The following is a 15,680-nucleotide window of genomic DNA, read 5'->3' on the forward strand; positions in this document are numbered from 1 at the left end:
TTAACCAGGTTTCCGTCACTGCACAAACATTGATTTTCTCCATGCTGAGGAGAGCCTCGAGTTTTGCATTTTGAGGTTGAGACTTCTGGCATTGAGTAGCATTACCCTTAGTTTTTGGTTACCTGTGCTGGTTACGGTGGTTGGTTTGTCCTTTGAGCATATTTGTCAGATGACTCATAGTAGCATTCCTCAGAGGTTTAGCTGCTCGCTGGCACTGCTGGGTATCAGAAATGGAGATGAATTCCTGCCAGCTTGTTTTCAGACTTAGGCTAAGGCAATTTATCCTTTCTGTCACTGGAAACTGCATACATTTTATTTGTATATTGCAGTCTAAGGGCTGTGATTGTGGTGATTAGTTTAGCTACTGGTTCCTTTTTCCTTAAAAACTGCATTTGCTCCATAAAATAAAATAACATGCTAAGATTGTGACAGTAACTGTATTTATTCAATCAGACATTACAGGAGTAAAATTATAGTGTGACTAGCCCATTACTGATCGTGGTCATCAAGATGGGGCACAGCTAACAGGTGGGACTATGGTTCTTTGGGCACGCCTGGGTTAATGTCATCACCTCTATGCGTGACTTGTTTTGAACTGTATATATTTCATAACTTCAAATGCCACTTTCAGGATCAAACCTCTAATTAGTGTGCCAGTGAACAGCATTCCGGACAAATAGGACTGCCCTCAGCATTGGAGATAACTATTCAATTACAGACTATTTTTGGTAAGCACAATGTTAGCAATATTCCTTTGAAATTATATTTTTAAAACAGATACACTAAGAGATAATTGCTGCAAAATATATAGGCACAAGAGATGACTGTCTGTAAATACTATCAAAAATGATGGACTTAAAAACTGGCTCAAGAAAGATGCAGAGCTATGGCATATGTATAAGAATAACAACTAAATACAGAGATATATTCTATTTTCGTTTTTTTTTTAATTACTTCCTTTGCTTTAAAAAAAGTGTGCATATCTCCATTTACATACTACGCTAGAATTCAAAATAAATATCTTCCTGCACTGTCAATAGACATTGATAGAAAGTATTTCCATTAATGAGATCCATGAAGTGCAATACTTAAAACTTCAATTATTGTGCTACAGTTTGTGTTAATGGTGAGGAAAGGTTAGAATTTTGATAAATGATAAGCTAGCCGCTCCAGATATTTAGTGCAGGATTCTGTGATACCCTTGCTCTAACCCTGACCTTATACTTGTAAAAGTAAGACACTTGTATTCATGGAAAACACCTGAAGAAATTTCACAATAAACAGAAATAAGATGGAAGCAACTGCAGAGAGATCCCTTCCTCTCTATAAGCACAAGAGAGGGGATTGGTCAAAGATACAGTAGCAGCTGAGATCACCAGGATGTAGTGTAAGGTTAACCTTTTGGAAGGAAACAAATACTCCAAGAAAGAGAACAATGGCTGTGGAATTAGATGGATACCAGCAAAGAGTGATGACAATATAAGTGAGTAATAGTACTAATAATATCCATTTGTTAACCAAGTAGGCCCACTGGACACAGTCCCTTTTCCAGGCAAACCGTGAGTAATGTCTGGTTATGTGACTTGCTCAAGGTCACACAGTAGGAGATGAGGGCTGAGGGAATTAAGCCTGTACCTCAGGAACTACACCTCAAGCAATACCTCTCTGAACCAACTGCCAGGATATGATTACTGTGCAGTACAATGGCTCACGGATTAAGAACTGGCTTTCAGAGCTCCAGGATTTGTAGTTTAGTTTTGACCTTTGGTCATTGACTATATGGGTTTTTGTCTGGAGATTCAATTCAATTTTGTCCCCAAAACATGTTGCTTAATTGGTTACTCTAAAGTATGTGTTGCATTTGCTTTTGCTATTATAGCAGAAGAGTGTCTGAGATAGACTAGTTAAAATGACTTAAAAAGTTCTACGCACTGTTCTGTCAAGGCCGTTGTTTACGCTTTTTCCTTTTTTGCCTAGAAGTATATTCATCTGCTTTTTTTTCACATTCCCTTGCATCTGATGAGAATGCTCATGCTGGTGTTATTGGCTTGTTGGAGGTATCAGCAAGCAGACAGTACAGCTCGATAAACAACTTTTGGAGCTAGGATGCTTTGCAGCTTTACCATTCTGATGTTAAAATGATCATGCACAGCTTGTGGTTAAGTAGGGCTAGCAAGGGTTTAGAGTGTTTCTACTGGGTCCTTTCAATTGTGTGATCAGGATTAGTTATAAGTTTATACTGTTATGAAATCTCCTTCTAATAGCCAGGTAGGGATTTGTACCAGATTCTGAAGATGATGAGTGAAACAGTGACTTCTATAAACAGAATGGATTGCAAAGATCACATGGTTTATAAGCGGCAAACAACTAATAGCTTCATAGGTTCATAGGTGTGTACTAGGCTAATGGCCCTGCAGACTTTACAAGCTTATCCCACAGAAGTGCCCTGGCATAGTGCCGCCGACTCTGACAGATAGTTGATATTATCAGCTGCATCTTGGAAAAATAGTAAATATTCAGTTCTCTCAAAGTGCTTGTTGGGGAGGTTGATTGTGGGGTGGAGGAGGAAGAGGCGTAGGCCCATCCTCTCTTCTTTTTAGGTTCAGTGAAGCAATCACCAACCAAAGAAAATGTTACTGTTAAACTCTTTCAGCAGCTCAAGATTCGACATTTGAGTACTGATATGAACCTTTTAGAAACAGAATACAGTAAAACGTAAGGAAAACAATACTGGGAATGTTTTGTAAATTCATGTGGGCATATTAGCTAGACTTTGGGAATGAATCTTGTAGGTGCATCATAGACTGAAACGACTGAAGGTCAACTTTGTTTTCTTCAGTGAAGGGGAAAATTAGGTCTGCTGCATTACTGCCACCTAGTGGTCTTTGTCTGTAGTACCACTACTTATGTGGAGAAATTGGTACATGTGGTTGCGTTAGGAGGGAAGGTGAACATGCATTAGCGTGCACGCCATGTTGTCATGCACTGGTGCACACTGCCAGGGCAGAAGGACAAAATAGCTGACACAAGGCCCTACAATGACACAACCTTGATGGACTTCAGCTAACTGACATGTTCCACCACTGGCATAGCAAACAATCAACATTACCATGGATGAGGAGGGGTTTACGTTAAGGGTACAACCTCAGGTCTATCACTAGAGGACAATTAACTTTGCTGATTAAAAATTACAGAAAGGGTACAAGGTAGGTAAATACCTATGGGGAGTGACTGGTGAGTTATTTCATGAGAAATGCTAGATGTTAAGCCTTGGAAAAGACAAAATGTTTCCACAGGTAGTTTGTGGAGGAGAAGTGTTGACTAGACTGTTCTCTCTAAGGAAGGAACAAATGCTGACCTTGTTATGGGACATTGTTACAATATATAATAATCATATGAACTCCTGATCCTAGTGGACATGACTTAATTTCAGAAGGCAGTGCCCTAGTGTCATTAAGTGAAGACATCACAGAAATTTTGTAAAGACTATATTTATTAATGTAGCGACCTAAAACTTGTGGATACTTAAAAAATAACAGTTTAACATTTTACAAGCTTTCATTAAGCAATTACAATTGCTTATAGCCAGCAGAGCTGCACCAAATGGCTGAGTTATCTTGGCTGACAAATTCCTTTGCTATAGTAATGCATAAACCTAGAGAAGTATAATTTATTTATTTCAAACACTCCTGAAAAGCAGCTAATGGAACCTTTTAGGTCTAGTCTTTGCAATAAATAATCTACATATCACACAACAGTTCCTGTTGTATTTCTCTAGAACTTTTTCACTAGAAGAAATATATATCTGGAATTCCCTGCCAGGCAATATCAACACATTATCCACACTGTAGTGATTCACAATGGCAATGAAAACATGTATTGCAGAAGAAGTAGCTGGGAAAATTGTTGTTACTAAGTGTATTCCCTTTCCAAAAAATGATCACCTATCAAATTTTGTCTGTGGTCATGACAGTACCCATGTGTTTTTTTCCAGAGTAATATGAAATATTTGTTCTTTCAGTGACATTAAGATATTCTTGTAAATAGAATTGGTGGTATATTCATAAAAGCTCATCAGAGCAGAGAAAAGTCCTCTCTCTCTCTCTCTCTTTATATCTCTGATCACTTTGTCAGAGTTGTTCTGGCCACCAGAAATGGGATTCATGGACACACATTACTCACACATCAATAAATCCCATCAAATGTTCTCGTGAACATATATGAAATGTCATTCTGTGCAGATGGAACAACTGTGAAACAGCGCCCCACTGAACAGAATGCTATAGAGTAGCACTGAGCTGCAGGCTTATGTCTGCTATGCTCAGCCAAACAGCATACCGTGGTATGCCACGGATTCCCTACTGAATAGTGGTTGCTGAGGAGCTTATAGTCACGCACACTTCCACTGATCTACTCAAAAGCAGAGCACTATGGTCTTCAATGAACCACTAATATACATCTTGCGCAGACTGCAAGTGCTTATGAATACCACTCTGTTTATACAAGGGACTCTAATACTGTCTTAGCAGAGTATGTTTTCATTGTTATCTTTTATTGTTACATTGTATGATCTTCTTTTAAATATTTTCCTTACATCATCTATGAAAAGTGATTTGAGTGTTTCAGTTCATGCATCTGTGAAATAAAAAATTAAATATCTTGTAGGAGGTCTACAATACTATAGGTCCTAAGGCCGCTGAGTTCCATTCCATTTATCTATGGAGTGCAAGTTGCCTCTGTATTACTGATAGCAGACTTGATACATTTTAGGTGGATGTAACTCTTCATCAACTGTTCGACTTGTGCTCCCTCCTCCTCATAATTTTCATAAACTAATATCATCATGCTTGTAAGGTTTGCATGCATAATACTGCACACTGGCTGCTTGCAAACAATGTTACCTTGCTGGCCTGAAGTGAATGTGATTTTAGCACAATAATTCATTGCCAAGTACACAGAAGATCAGCACTTCCCAGAAAAAAGCAAAATGCTTTCTGCAGGTAATGGAGAAGTGGTATACGGGAGTCATGTTCATGAGTGAAACATATGTCATGGGATGAAATTCTCAGTCTGTTGGTCAGTCTGTTTCACCATCCTCATCTATTATTATGAGCTTTGGGTAGTGATAGATAGGGATACAAGGAATGGAAAATTAAGTTTCTTCACATGCTGTTTTTCATGACATAGTGACCAGGCTGGCAGTCCTGGAAAACCTCAGAATAATTCTGATGCTTCACTGGTTTGAGACAGTCAGTTACAGTAGCTTGGAACCTAGTGAGGATGCCTCTTAACTACCTTCTGTGAGTAGTACAAACCATGCTGCTCTGGGAGGTATACCGATAACACATTAAAGGCATAATATCTCTTTGTTTGACTACAGACACCTGTGGATTCCACAGTATAAGCTAAAAGCTGCTACTGGGGTGGGGAGAGCTCTTGTCTGCACTGTTTAGCTTGCTACCATGGTGACCCTCATAAGCACATGTGATTTAGTATGTGAATAACTGAATGAATAAATGGATTATGCAACATTTTAATGTCAGATAATTTTCATTAATTAATGTTTATGCAAGTAGTACTTTTGTCTTGTTTTTTAGAAAGCATTATGCTAATAACAGAAAGATATTTTTTATTTTTATTTTTATTTCCATATTAAATAATCAAGCAAATATGTTGATTAAAAGTGGGTTATTTATTTTGGTGATGATCTGGGCCTCAGAAACAAAGATCAAACATAAAAATATGTATGGAAGATAGACATTACGTTTTCATATACCACAATACAGAATTGCAAATATGCCACATTATACATACAAAGATGGAAAACTGTAAGTGAATGGATACGACTTTCTCAAGGAGGTGTCTCTAGTGTTAGAGCTTGTTGTTATTGTATATGTTTAGCAGCATTAGTGCACCACTTTATTTCATGGACAGGTAAGAACACAGCTTTCAATTGCCTGTGATTTCACAGAATGCTCATGATTCTACCTCATATTTTTAGTTTGTTGCCCATAAAATGTATAGTTTTCTGGCACAATATTGAGGCCTAAACTCAATATATAATGACAGGTATTTGAGTTTTAAATATCATATCATTCGGAAAATACATGCTAATACAAAACCTGTTATTCTATCAACTTTCTAATAAATATATGTCATTGACTGAAAGGCAGTGAGGATAAGAGGGTTGTATGGCATTCACTGCAAGATTGTGAAGCTTACTGCAGCTTAAATAATCCACTGTTTTGAACTTTACAGCATCCTTAAAGAAGAACTATGACAATTTTATAATTAAAAGTTTCACATGAGGTAATATAATATAATATAATATAATATAATATAATATAATATAATATAATATAATATAATATAATATAATAGCCACCTAGTGGTGTGAACACTGGCTCTAGATGAACATCATAGCTGAAGTAACACCCTGACCCCACGTGCAAAAATAGGAAAAGGGGTTGTGGCTGAATGGATAATAATATAATATAATATAATATAATATAATATAATATAATATAATATAATATAATATAATATAATAGCCACTTGGTGGTGTGAACACTGGCTCTAGATGAATATCATAGCTGAAGTAACACCCTGACCCCACGTGCAAAAATTGGAAAAGGAGTTGTGGCTGGATGGATAATAATATAATATAATATAATATAATATAATATAATATAATATGTTGCACTTCTGTTTGGATGATTCAAGTAAATGCCAAACAAATGTAATCTGAGTTAAAAGTCTATATCAAAGTATGTCCCATCCCCACGTTAAAAAGTTCATTTCTAATAAACAAAGCAGGAAATGTGCAGCAAAACATGTGTAACAAATTAAACTACTTGTTCAAAGACCCACCTTAGATCCTCTTTCATTGAAAATGATTTCCACGTCAAGAATTTTTCCAAATTGCTGAAAAAGAAGAACACAGAAAGAACTGATTATGCATTCTCACACAGAAATTATTCAGAGATATTTAACATACACTTCCCAGCTGCCTGCTTTCTCTTGAATGGAAAACATATTTTATATCTATATCCCTTGAAATACAATTTCCAGAACAATGCCTCCTGTTTTTTGCTGAATATTATCATAAACAGAACGATAGGAAAATTTTAGGAGGCAGACATCACATTTTAAATGTTTTTTACAGATTGTTCTGTAAATTTGGTTATATATGGTCAATTCTGGTGTGTGTTGTTTCAATAATAGGTAATAACCACCAGAAAACAGGAAATGACTGTTCACTTGACACAATTCGTAGAGAGCTGTTAGCTAATGCAGACCAGTGTAAGGCCTGTATCTCAATCTGTACTTTACAGTAATGCTGAGAGAAAGTTATAAAAGCCCCAACAAAGTATTACATCATTCTATAAATCAACATATGGAATTCATACTAATTTAAACAATCTGAGTATATATAGCATAGCTAAATAAATATTCTGCTTTCCTATATGCTGAAATTACAACTGATCCGTTAGAAGGCATGTAACTCCGGGTTTGTTGTATATCATAATATTATGGTGGACAGCATACAGTTATGTCCGGTCCTTGTCTGTGGCTCTTTCCTTTCCTGATTTAAATAGCTGAAAGTCATTCACTGGTAACTAGTGTTGTAGTCAGATGGTCAACTGCACTTTAAAGTAATTGCAATGCACATCTAGCTTCACCTGCCTGCAGCTGTACCATAAAATGCTAGCTGCAAATGGCACTATGGTAAACTAATATATGAAAATCAGGTGCATAATGGGGAAGATGCATGAACTGCTTTGGTGTTCTCTCAGGTGCAACACGCAAACTCATGACTACGTCACCACTGAAACTGATAAAGTAAGTTTTCATCTCATATTATGCATGCAAAATGCAAATGAAGTCTGTGGGAGATAGAGTCTACAGTGTTCTATATATGATGAATCATTTCATGAATCCCCATCCAGTTAAGAATGCAAAGCACATTCATTAAGCATACATAAGCTTTGAATGGTCAAAATGGCTTCATATTAAAAGAGACAAATTGAGCACTGTACTTATTCACTGAATTGTTCTGCATTTTGTCAGTTTTCGCCAAAATCAGTTTAAGATTACATAATGCATAGCCAATCACATTGTTTAAATGGGTGGAGGAGTAAATGTGATGCAGGAAACGTGGGTTTACTAGTGTACACAGGCACTTGAATCATTACCTTGGGGTAAAGTATGGTTAAGCTGCTTAAATGTTAGCTAATCTATTTGAGAGAAGGGGTGGGCCTTCACTGGGTATGCTTGTTGTTGGATAACAGGTATCCAAGCTCAGGCAGATAAAAGTGAAAGAGGAATATAGTCAGATAATTAACAGCACATAGTGGGAGACTGGTAACACACCTACACAATCAATATTATGCCATTGCACTCTATAGCCACAGCTGGAATTAATGTTAGGATGGATAACCTGATGCGAACAATGATCCCATACCAGGATGTTTCTGCCCAGCCTGTGTGATGCTGTGGAGACTGATGAGACACATTCAAAAACTTCAGATAATAGAAAGTGTGAGCATGGAGTAGGGGACCCAAAAACAAATGTAAAAAAATAATATGTGAAACGCTACCCATGAATAAAATTAAATGAATTCTGCTGTCATTAATGAGATATAGCTTCAAGGAAGTTACATAACGTATCATTAGTTACCCAAATTGTTTGAAATCTAATTTGTTAATGATTTCTGTTTTCTTCTTGCATTATCTTTTGTACAGCTATGTTATATTAATATTTGACATTGTTGTCACATTTTGAGTTAGACCCTAGTTTATATGTATTACTTGCTTCCTCAAATCCCATCTCAGAGTCAACCCACTAATGTGCTGAATAGGGTTAAATGCCCATCATTCTGGTAGGCCAATTACTTCAATCCCTTCAGTGGTGTGCTAGGTCTACCAATACAAACTACATGGGGTTTGAGTGGTGGGGATATAAGAACACGTAGGGAAACACTGTTTTGTATAAACTTCCACTTAAAAATTGGAACTGCTCAATAGGAGGGCTGTTATTTACTGTACAAAAGCACAGGATGCCTGGCTGTGTACACAGAGGTGATAGTGCTTCTGGGTTGGAGTTATGTTATTTTAAAGTCATATGTCATTTCTATCATTGTGTCCATGCATACAAAAGCACAGGGTGTACTAAGGATGAAGGTTAGGAGATTTAAATAGCAGAGACAACTGCAAGCTCTGTGATCATTGTGCACAGTAGCAGCAGAAATACTTGAGGGGACATGGAAGGATACCATTCCATGTACTGTCTGCATGTTGCACATTGCACAGAGCATTAGTAAATGTTATTGGCTCTCAGTGCACTGTCAAAAGTGATCTACTCAGTCATCCAGTATAAAACCAGTGACAAAGGGAATCAAACCCAGTGCTTAATGATGAGGACCCTAAGCAGTATGTATGCATGACCCTGCCATCCCATCCACACCCCTGAATAAGCAGCTAGTACTCACTACACACTCCCAGTCCATTCTGTAATTCAAACCCTGGTTGACTGGTTTTCATTCAGGCCAAAACCTCTTTGTCATGCAACCAACTCATGAAGGAAAATTTTGATATAGTAACATTTTTTAAGAATTGTGCGATCACCAGATCAACAAATACCATAACATACAAACCAGTACAACAGCATGTGCACTAAGGAAAGGGACAGAAACATGTTTTACAACAATACATTCTGTGTTACCAAATGTAGAGTAATGATTATAGATTAATAATAACAGTAACTGGATACTAAAGTCACTTTTTTACATACCCCAAACATCTGTCGTAAATCTGGATCTCGAAAACGGAAAGGGATGTTTGAAACGTGTAATCGTTTTGGTTGTTGTTTGTTGTCTCCGTTGTCGATACCAGGAGGCTGCTGGGACAGGTCTGGCTGGGAGGAATCATCTGGCTGCTAGGAAAAACCACAAAGGCAAAAGAGCAAAGCAGACATAAAATGAGAATTAGTGTATTAAATACCCTCCCTCCCTGAGACAGGTCTGTTAAACCAAATGTAATTATATGAAGAATGTGAAATTATGGATTTGCACATATTCTAAATGCACTCGAGTGCATATTATACACTGAAATGTTTTGCTTAACTTCATAAATACTGGAATGGATTAAAAAAATAAAAGTAATCAGCAGGATTCTACACCCTGCTTAATGGCTATAGAATAAAGCATGTGCTACTATGCACGTTATATATTTTTTCCTTTCTGCAGAATGTATTTACAAACCTTAAAGTCTATAGTCTCCTGTCAAAGTTAGTTCATAACATTACCTAAATAACAGGTGTCATAAACCAAAGTATACCTCAGTTCATCCGCATGCAACTACTATCTATATAATTGCAGCCTTGTTACATTTAATTTGTAAAGGTAGTTAGAAATATCTAGTCAGACGAGAACTGCATTTTATAATAAAACTACTCCATGTCAAAAAAGCAGCCAATGAAGTAGAGAGTAAGCAACTGTTGTACATGATCTCTGATAAACTGTATATATACCCAACACATTCGATTCGGGAAAATCATGCATACTAAAACATTAAACCATACAATCTAAGTGTTTTGTTAGCAACCGGTTCATGCAGTACCTTTGCATTTAGCAGTGTTGTGTATTTTTGCAGAGACAAGCTTCCTTACAGCAGACATAAGAGTAGAGATGAGCAGACAGTATCTACCTTCAGTGGTAGATATGGACAGTTTCAGCATAGTCACTTCATTTTAATGACTGCAGTATCTTTGTTTACCAAATTACTATGGGCAATAACAAGTATGTATGCAACATTAGTATCAGTGGAAAGTGAGCAACGTATTTCCATTACGCATAAGGTGTGGTGTATTGTTATCAATTACATTGTTCAGAATTCATATCTGGGAGTTTCTAGTCAGGGGCAATTAGAGCTAAGCTGACAATGTAGCCAGTCAGTATATCACTGAATAGTACCATTGGCTTGTAGAAAGGTCAAAATCAGAACATTTTTTTATTCTGGGTAACTGACTGCTGAAGGCAAAATGTTGGACAGTTACAACTTCTTGCATCTTGCAATGATTCACAGTATCTGAAAACATATGTAATACCCTGCATGGCAGTTAACATTTACATGAATTTACAATTTATAAAGCATTTTCATTAAGGTACAAACATAAGTAGATACACAAATGTTATCCAGGACTTTTTTGAAGGATTTGGGAAAAAGATAACTGCACCCAATGATAGTTTTCAAAGATTTAACTCATGCCCATGTAAGGCACTATCTGCCCATCTCTGTGCCAGTCTTGCATATTGAGTTTGAACAACATCTTCAGTATCCACAAATGCACTGTTTCCTTGTCCTTGAGTACCCATCACCATGCCATTGCATTCATAAATCACGAATCACAACCTACAGTAAAAGTGCTGTGAATTTAGTGTTTAATCTGTGACAAATGAACTAGTAGTTGAGCATTTTCAAGGCAGGTTGTCCTTTGCTCACACGCATTAAAAGGGTCTGATTGTTTTCTACCATGCACAGTGTCTGGATCAGTTCAAAGCCACCAGGGTCAGCCATCCCACAATGCATCACACCAAAATGCTACATCCCATCACAGCTAAGAAATTACAGACTGTGTAGAAATAAAGAATGAGCATCAAAAAGTGAACTCACTGAAAACATAAAAGAAAAAGAAATATCAGTAGTTGAACTTGTCTTTGCCTATTTGTGACATGTCCACAATAAAATACCATCTGTCTACCTACTGATGTGAAACCAACTGTTAATCATTGCATGTTCTCAAATTTTGTGGGAGTGTTCCTTACAGCTGAAAACAAAAAAAAGAAATATAATGATTAAATTCTCACATCTATCAATTTTTACATGACTTGGTCCTCCCTAAGCTTAAAAACCCAATGAATCCTTGTTGTTTAATAGAACTATAAATCCTGCAAAGATTAATGTGGAATAAGTACAACATAAGTGTGTTGTTTTCTTAAGTCTACTTAAATATAGCTGTGATTGCACGAAATGTCATGTAAAAGACAAGTTCAACAGAAAGACATAGGAAGAAAGGTCTAAAAAGCAGGATTGCAAAAAGCAATTACAAACTGGGGGGTGCAAACGATACTCAGATCAGGCAAGTGCTGCAGTTAGGGTCAGTAGTAAACATAGTTCATGGATTAATATGAAAATCAGAGAGAAGTGATAAAAATGCAAGATGCTACAGAGAAACCTGAGGAAAGCAGGGTTCCATGACTTGTGGTCTTTATGCCCACTGTCAGCGTCTAGACCAGGAGTGGAGGAAAAGTAGGAAAGGGGTTAGGAGGGTGGAAAAGAGAAAATGTCAATCTATTATCCATTCCAAAAATGTGCCAAAACAGGGCTTAGCTAACTCATTTGCAGAAATAAATTACAGAAGCATAGAAAATGAAATCTACAATTGGCCATGAGTTATAATATCAGCATTATCAGCGGTAAAATGTAGAAATAAACCATATGTATTAAAGAGATGTTACTTTGCTTCTGTGTTGACAATGATTGCCCTTGCTATATAAACATGAAAGTCATACAGTTAAGATTGATAATAAAAAGCAACTTATTATATGTGTCACCAAATTGCATCCACAAAATGGAAGATCGTTTTCCATATTAAGTGGAACTGCTTGACCACTGAGAACTGTCCCTCCCAGAGGTTATTAGCAGCACTGCAGAATAAGGCAGCGAAGTTGCAACATCACTCAAAACAAAATTAAATTATTAAATTCTACATATTCACTTACCTTCTCAATCAAACTTATGCAGCTAGTCACTGTAAAGAACAATTCACATCAGCCAATTTACTTTATTTACTTTAAAATATTTTGCACATTTTATAAAATAGATTTCTGAAACTACACTCACGGAATTCTGGGAACTTGTGAATCTGTGAATTGATATGGTACTGCACACAAAATTACTATGCTGTATTGCAGCATTTTGTTAAAGAGGGGATCCGAAGTACACTTCCAGTCATTCAGACCACACCCTTTATGTTCTGAGAATGGTGCCATGGGGGTATAGTAGGGTATGCTTCAACTCCCTCCACATTTCACCTTAACATTTTATTGACACCACCCCAATAATAGAAACACCAGTACATTAAAACATTGTAGACTATGTTTTTTTTTAATAAAGCAATAATGAATCATTTATTTATAAGTGACCAAAATGTATTTTGCTTTGCTACTGAGAAAAATGTATTGACTGCATTCATTATACAGATCAAAGAAATGGCAATGGAGTTTATTTGACTATCTGTCTGCCCATCCATCCATCTACCTTTCCAATAACCTGCCTTGACACTGAAGCCTATTGCAGTAACCCATGGACACAATGTGCTGAAACCTATTATGGACGGGTACCTCTTTTTTTACAGGCCACACTCTCATTCATTTACACTCTACACAAACTCAAACACATATACAACACCGACACCTATGGACAACCTGGACAGTGGCACTTCATCAACTGCATTCCTTTGGGTGAAGGAGGAAACCAAAGTAATCACAATGTTGAACAAAGCTGTGTTTGTGAAATGTAATGCAGATTCAGTAGTCTGATAGTTTTCAGTATCTTTTTCTTGTAGATTTTGACAAACGCATCTGATTACTAGTAAATTTATAAAACTATATAAAACTAGGAATGACTGTGGGTTATTTTCAGGAAAGAATCATGCAATAATGCTGCTATTTTATAAGATGTGGGCCTCAGAGATAGCAAAATGGAGATCTTTGTCCAAGATAGCTGGTGAAATTATTAGGAGTTATCTGAAAATTAAATGTAGGATTGTTATTCTGACACTTCTCCTAATTCTGGAAACTACACTACTGTTTAATATAATCTAGGGAGCTAGTTCCTACTCAGATGTTTTTTAATACGTTTACTAAATATGATCTGGAGTAGAATTTAGTGAGGCAGACTGAGAAATAATGGTATAGCTAATGAAGCAGTGAAGTGGGAAGAATTAACATATAAAATGCAAGAGGGGAAATCATAATGGGGAAGTTGTTCAGCTCATATTGTTACCACAAATCTGTACATGCCATTTTTATTAAGACAAGTAAGACAGCAGTTTATTCGTACAAAAGAAAAAAGCATAGATAAGTCTATCATGTCAAAGAGTAGTGAATGCATTAGGGATCTAAAATATTAATGGAATTTGAACATCATCTTACTGTATCCCAACCAATAGATTAAATTATTGAATAAGGTGGGGTTCATTTATGCAAAAGAGGATGGCCAGCTTCATTCTGCAGCATGAAAGATATTGTTATATAAGCAAACGTTATTTGATTCCATCACATAATTGTAAGCAGAGGTGCAGACTTTTGGTTATACCACTATGTAATGGTGAGCAGAGCTGCAGGCTCTCCATTATAACACCATGTAATGGTGAGCAGAGGTGCAGGCTCTCCATTATAACACCATGTAATGGTGAGCAGAGGTGCAGGCTCAAAGTTGTACCACTGCGTAATGGTGAGTAGAGGTGCAGGCTCTCCACTATACCACCATGTAATGGTGAGCAGAGGTGCAGGCTCTCCATTATACCACCATGTAATGGTGAGCAGAGGTGCAGGCTCTCCGTTATACCACCATGTAATGGTGAGCAGAGGTGCTGGCTCTTGGTTATACCACCATGTAATGGTGAGCAAAGGTGCAGGCTCTTGGTTATACCACCATGGAATGGTGAGCAGAGGTGCAGGCTCTTGGTTACACCACCATGCAATGGTGAGCCGAGGTGCAGGCTCTGGGTTATACCATCATGTAATAGTGAGTAGAGGTGCAGGCTCTCCATTATACCACCATGTAATGGTGAGCAGAGGTGCAGGCTCTCCATTATATCACCATGTAATGGTGAGCAGAGGTGCTGGCTCTTGGTTATACCACCATGTAATGGTGAGCAAAGGTGCAGGCTCTTGGTTATACCACCATGTAATGGTGAGCAGAGGTGCAGGCTCTTGGTTTTACCACCATGTAATGGTGAGCTGAGGTGCAGGCTCTGGGTTATACCATCATGTAATGGTGAGTAGAGGTGCAGGCCCTCCATTATACCCACCATGTAATGGTGAGCATAGGTGCAGGCTCTCAGTTACCTGAAATTTGTTGTCAAAGTCTTGTTATAAGGCAATGAGGTTCATGTTTTTTTTTTTTTTTTTTTTTTTTTGTGTAAGTCTCATGATATTTACATTAGGAAGAATGTAAAGGAGCTAAGCAAACAGTAAGATGTAGTATTATATAGCAGCTGAGCCTTGGTCTGGTAAATGGAATGAAAGACAAGTCTAAGATATACACCTACTAGAAAAATATGAAGTCATATGCCTCAAAAGTTATGTCATCCCATCCAACAGGTTATAATCAGGGGGCATCAGACTTTCGGGCTGAGTTTTAGAAGATTAAAATTCACTGGTTTGGATACATTTACAAAGTGGCAAAGCCTTTGCTGTCCTAATTTAGGCAGCAAGATTCTCAACTCATCCCCTCCAAAATTAAAATGTGTTCATCTATTGGTTCAGATGTTGGGTTTGTCAACCCCTTTTGAACATACAGTTGATTCATAGATTATCCAAACTGTTTAATAAACAGAAGCTAAGATAAGGGTGAAAGCCAAGCTATCCACTGTTAAATACTAATAAAATGTA

At 37.1% G+C, this 15,680-nt stretch overlaps 1 protein-coding gene across 1 annotated transcript in view; it reads right to left on the bottom strand.

Annotated features, from left to right (window-relative positions):
- LOC122791645 (RNA binding protein fox-1 homolog 3-like) overlaps positions 1 to 15,680 on the bottom strand; it is a 122,640-nt gene that overhangs the window by 21,246 nt on the left and 85,714 nt on the right. The window contains exons 3-4 of the mRNA XM_044059460.1: positions 9,794 to 9,937; positions 6,871 to 6,924 (exon numbers count right to left, since the gene is read on the bottom strand). Of these exons, the coding sequence (XP_043915395.1) occupies positions 6,871 to 6,924; positions 9,794 to 9,937 (198 nt within the window). The remainder of the gene's footprint in view (positions 1 to 6,870; positions 6,925 to 9,793; positions 9,938 to 15,680) is intronic.

Source organism: Protopterus annectens, chromosome 17.part0 (genome assembly GCF_019279795.1).
Source record: "Protopterus annectens isolate FY-2018-M chromosome 17.part0, PAN1.0, whole genome shotgun sequence".
NCBI lineage: Eukaryota > Metazoa > Chordata > Ceratodontiformes > Protopteridae > Protopterus > Protopterus annectens.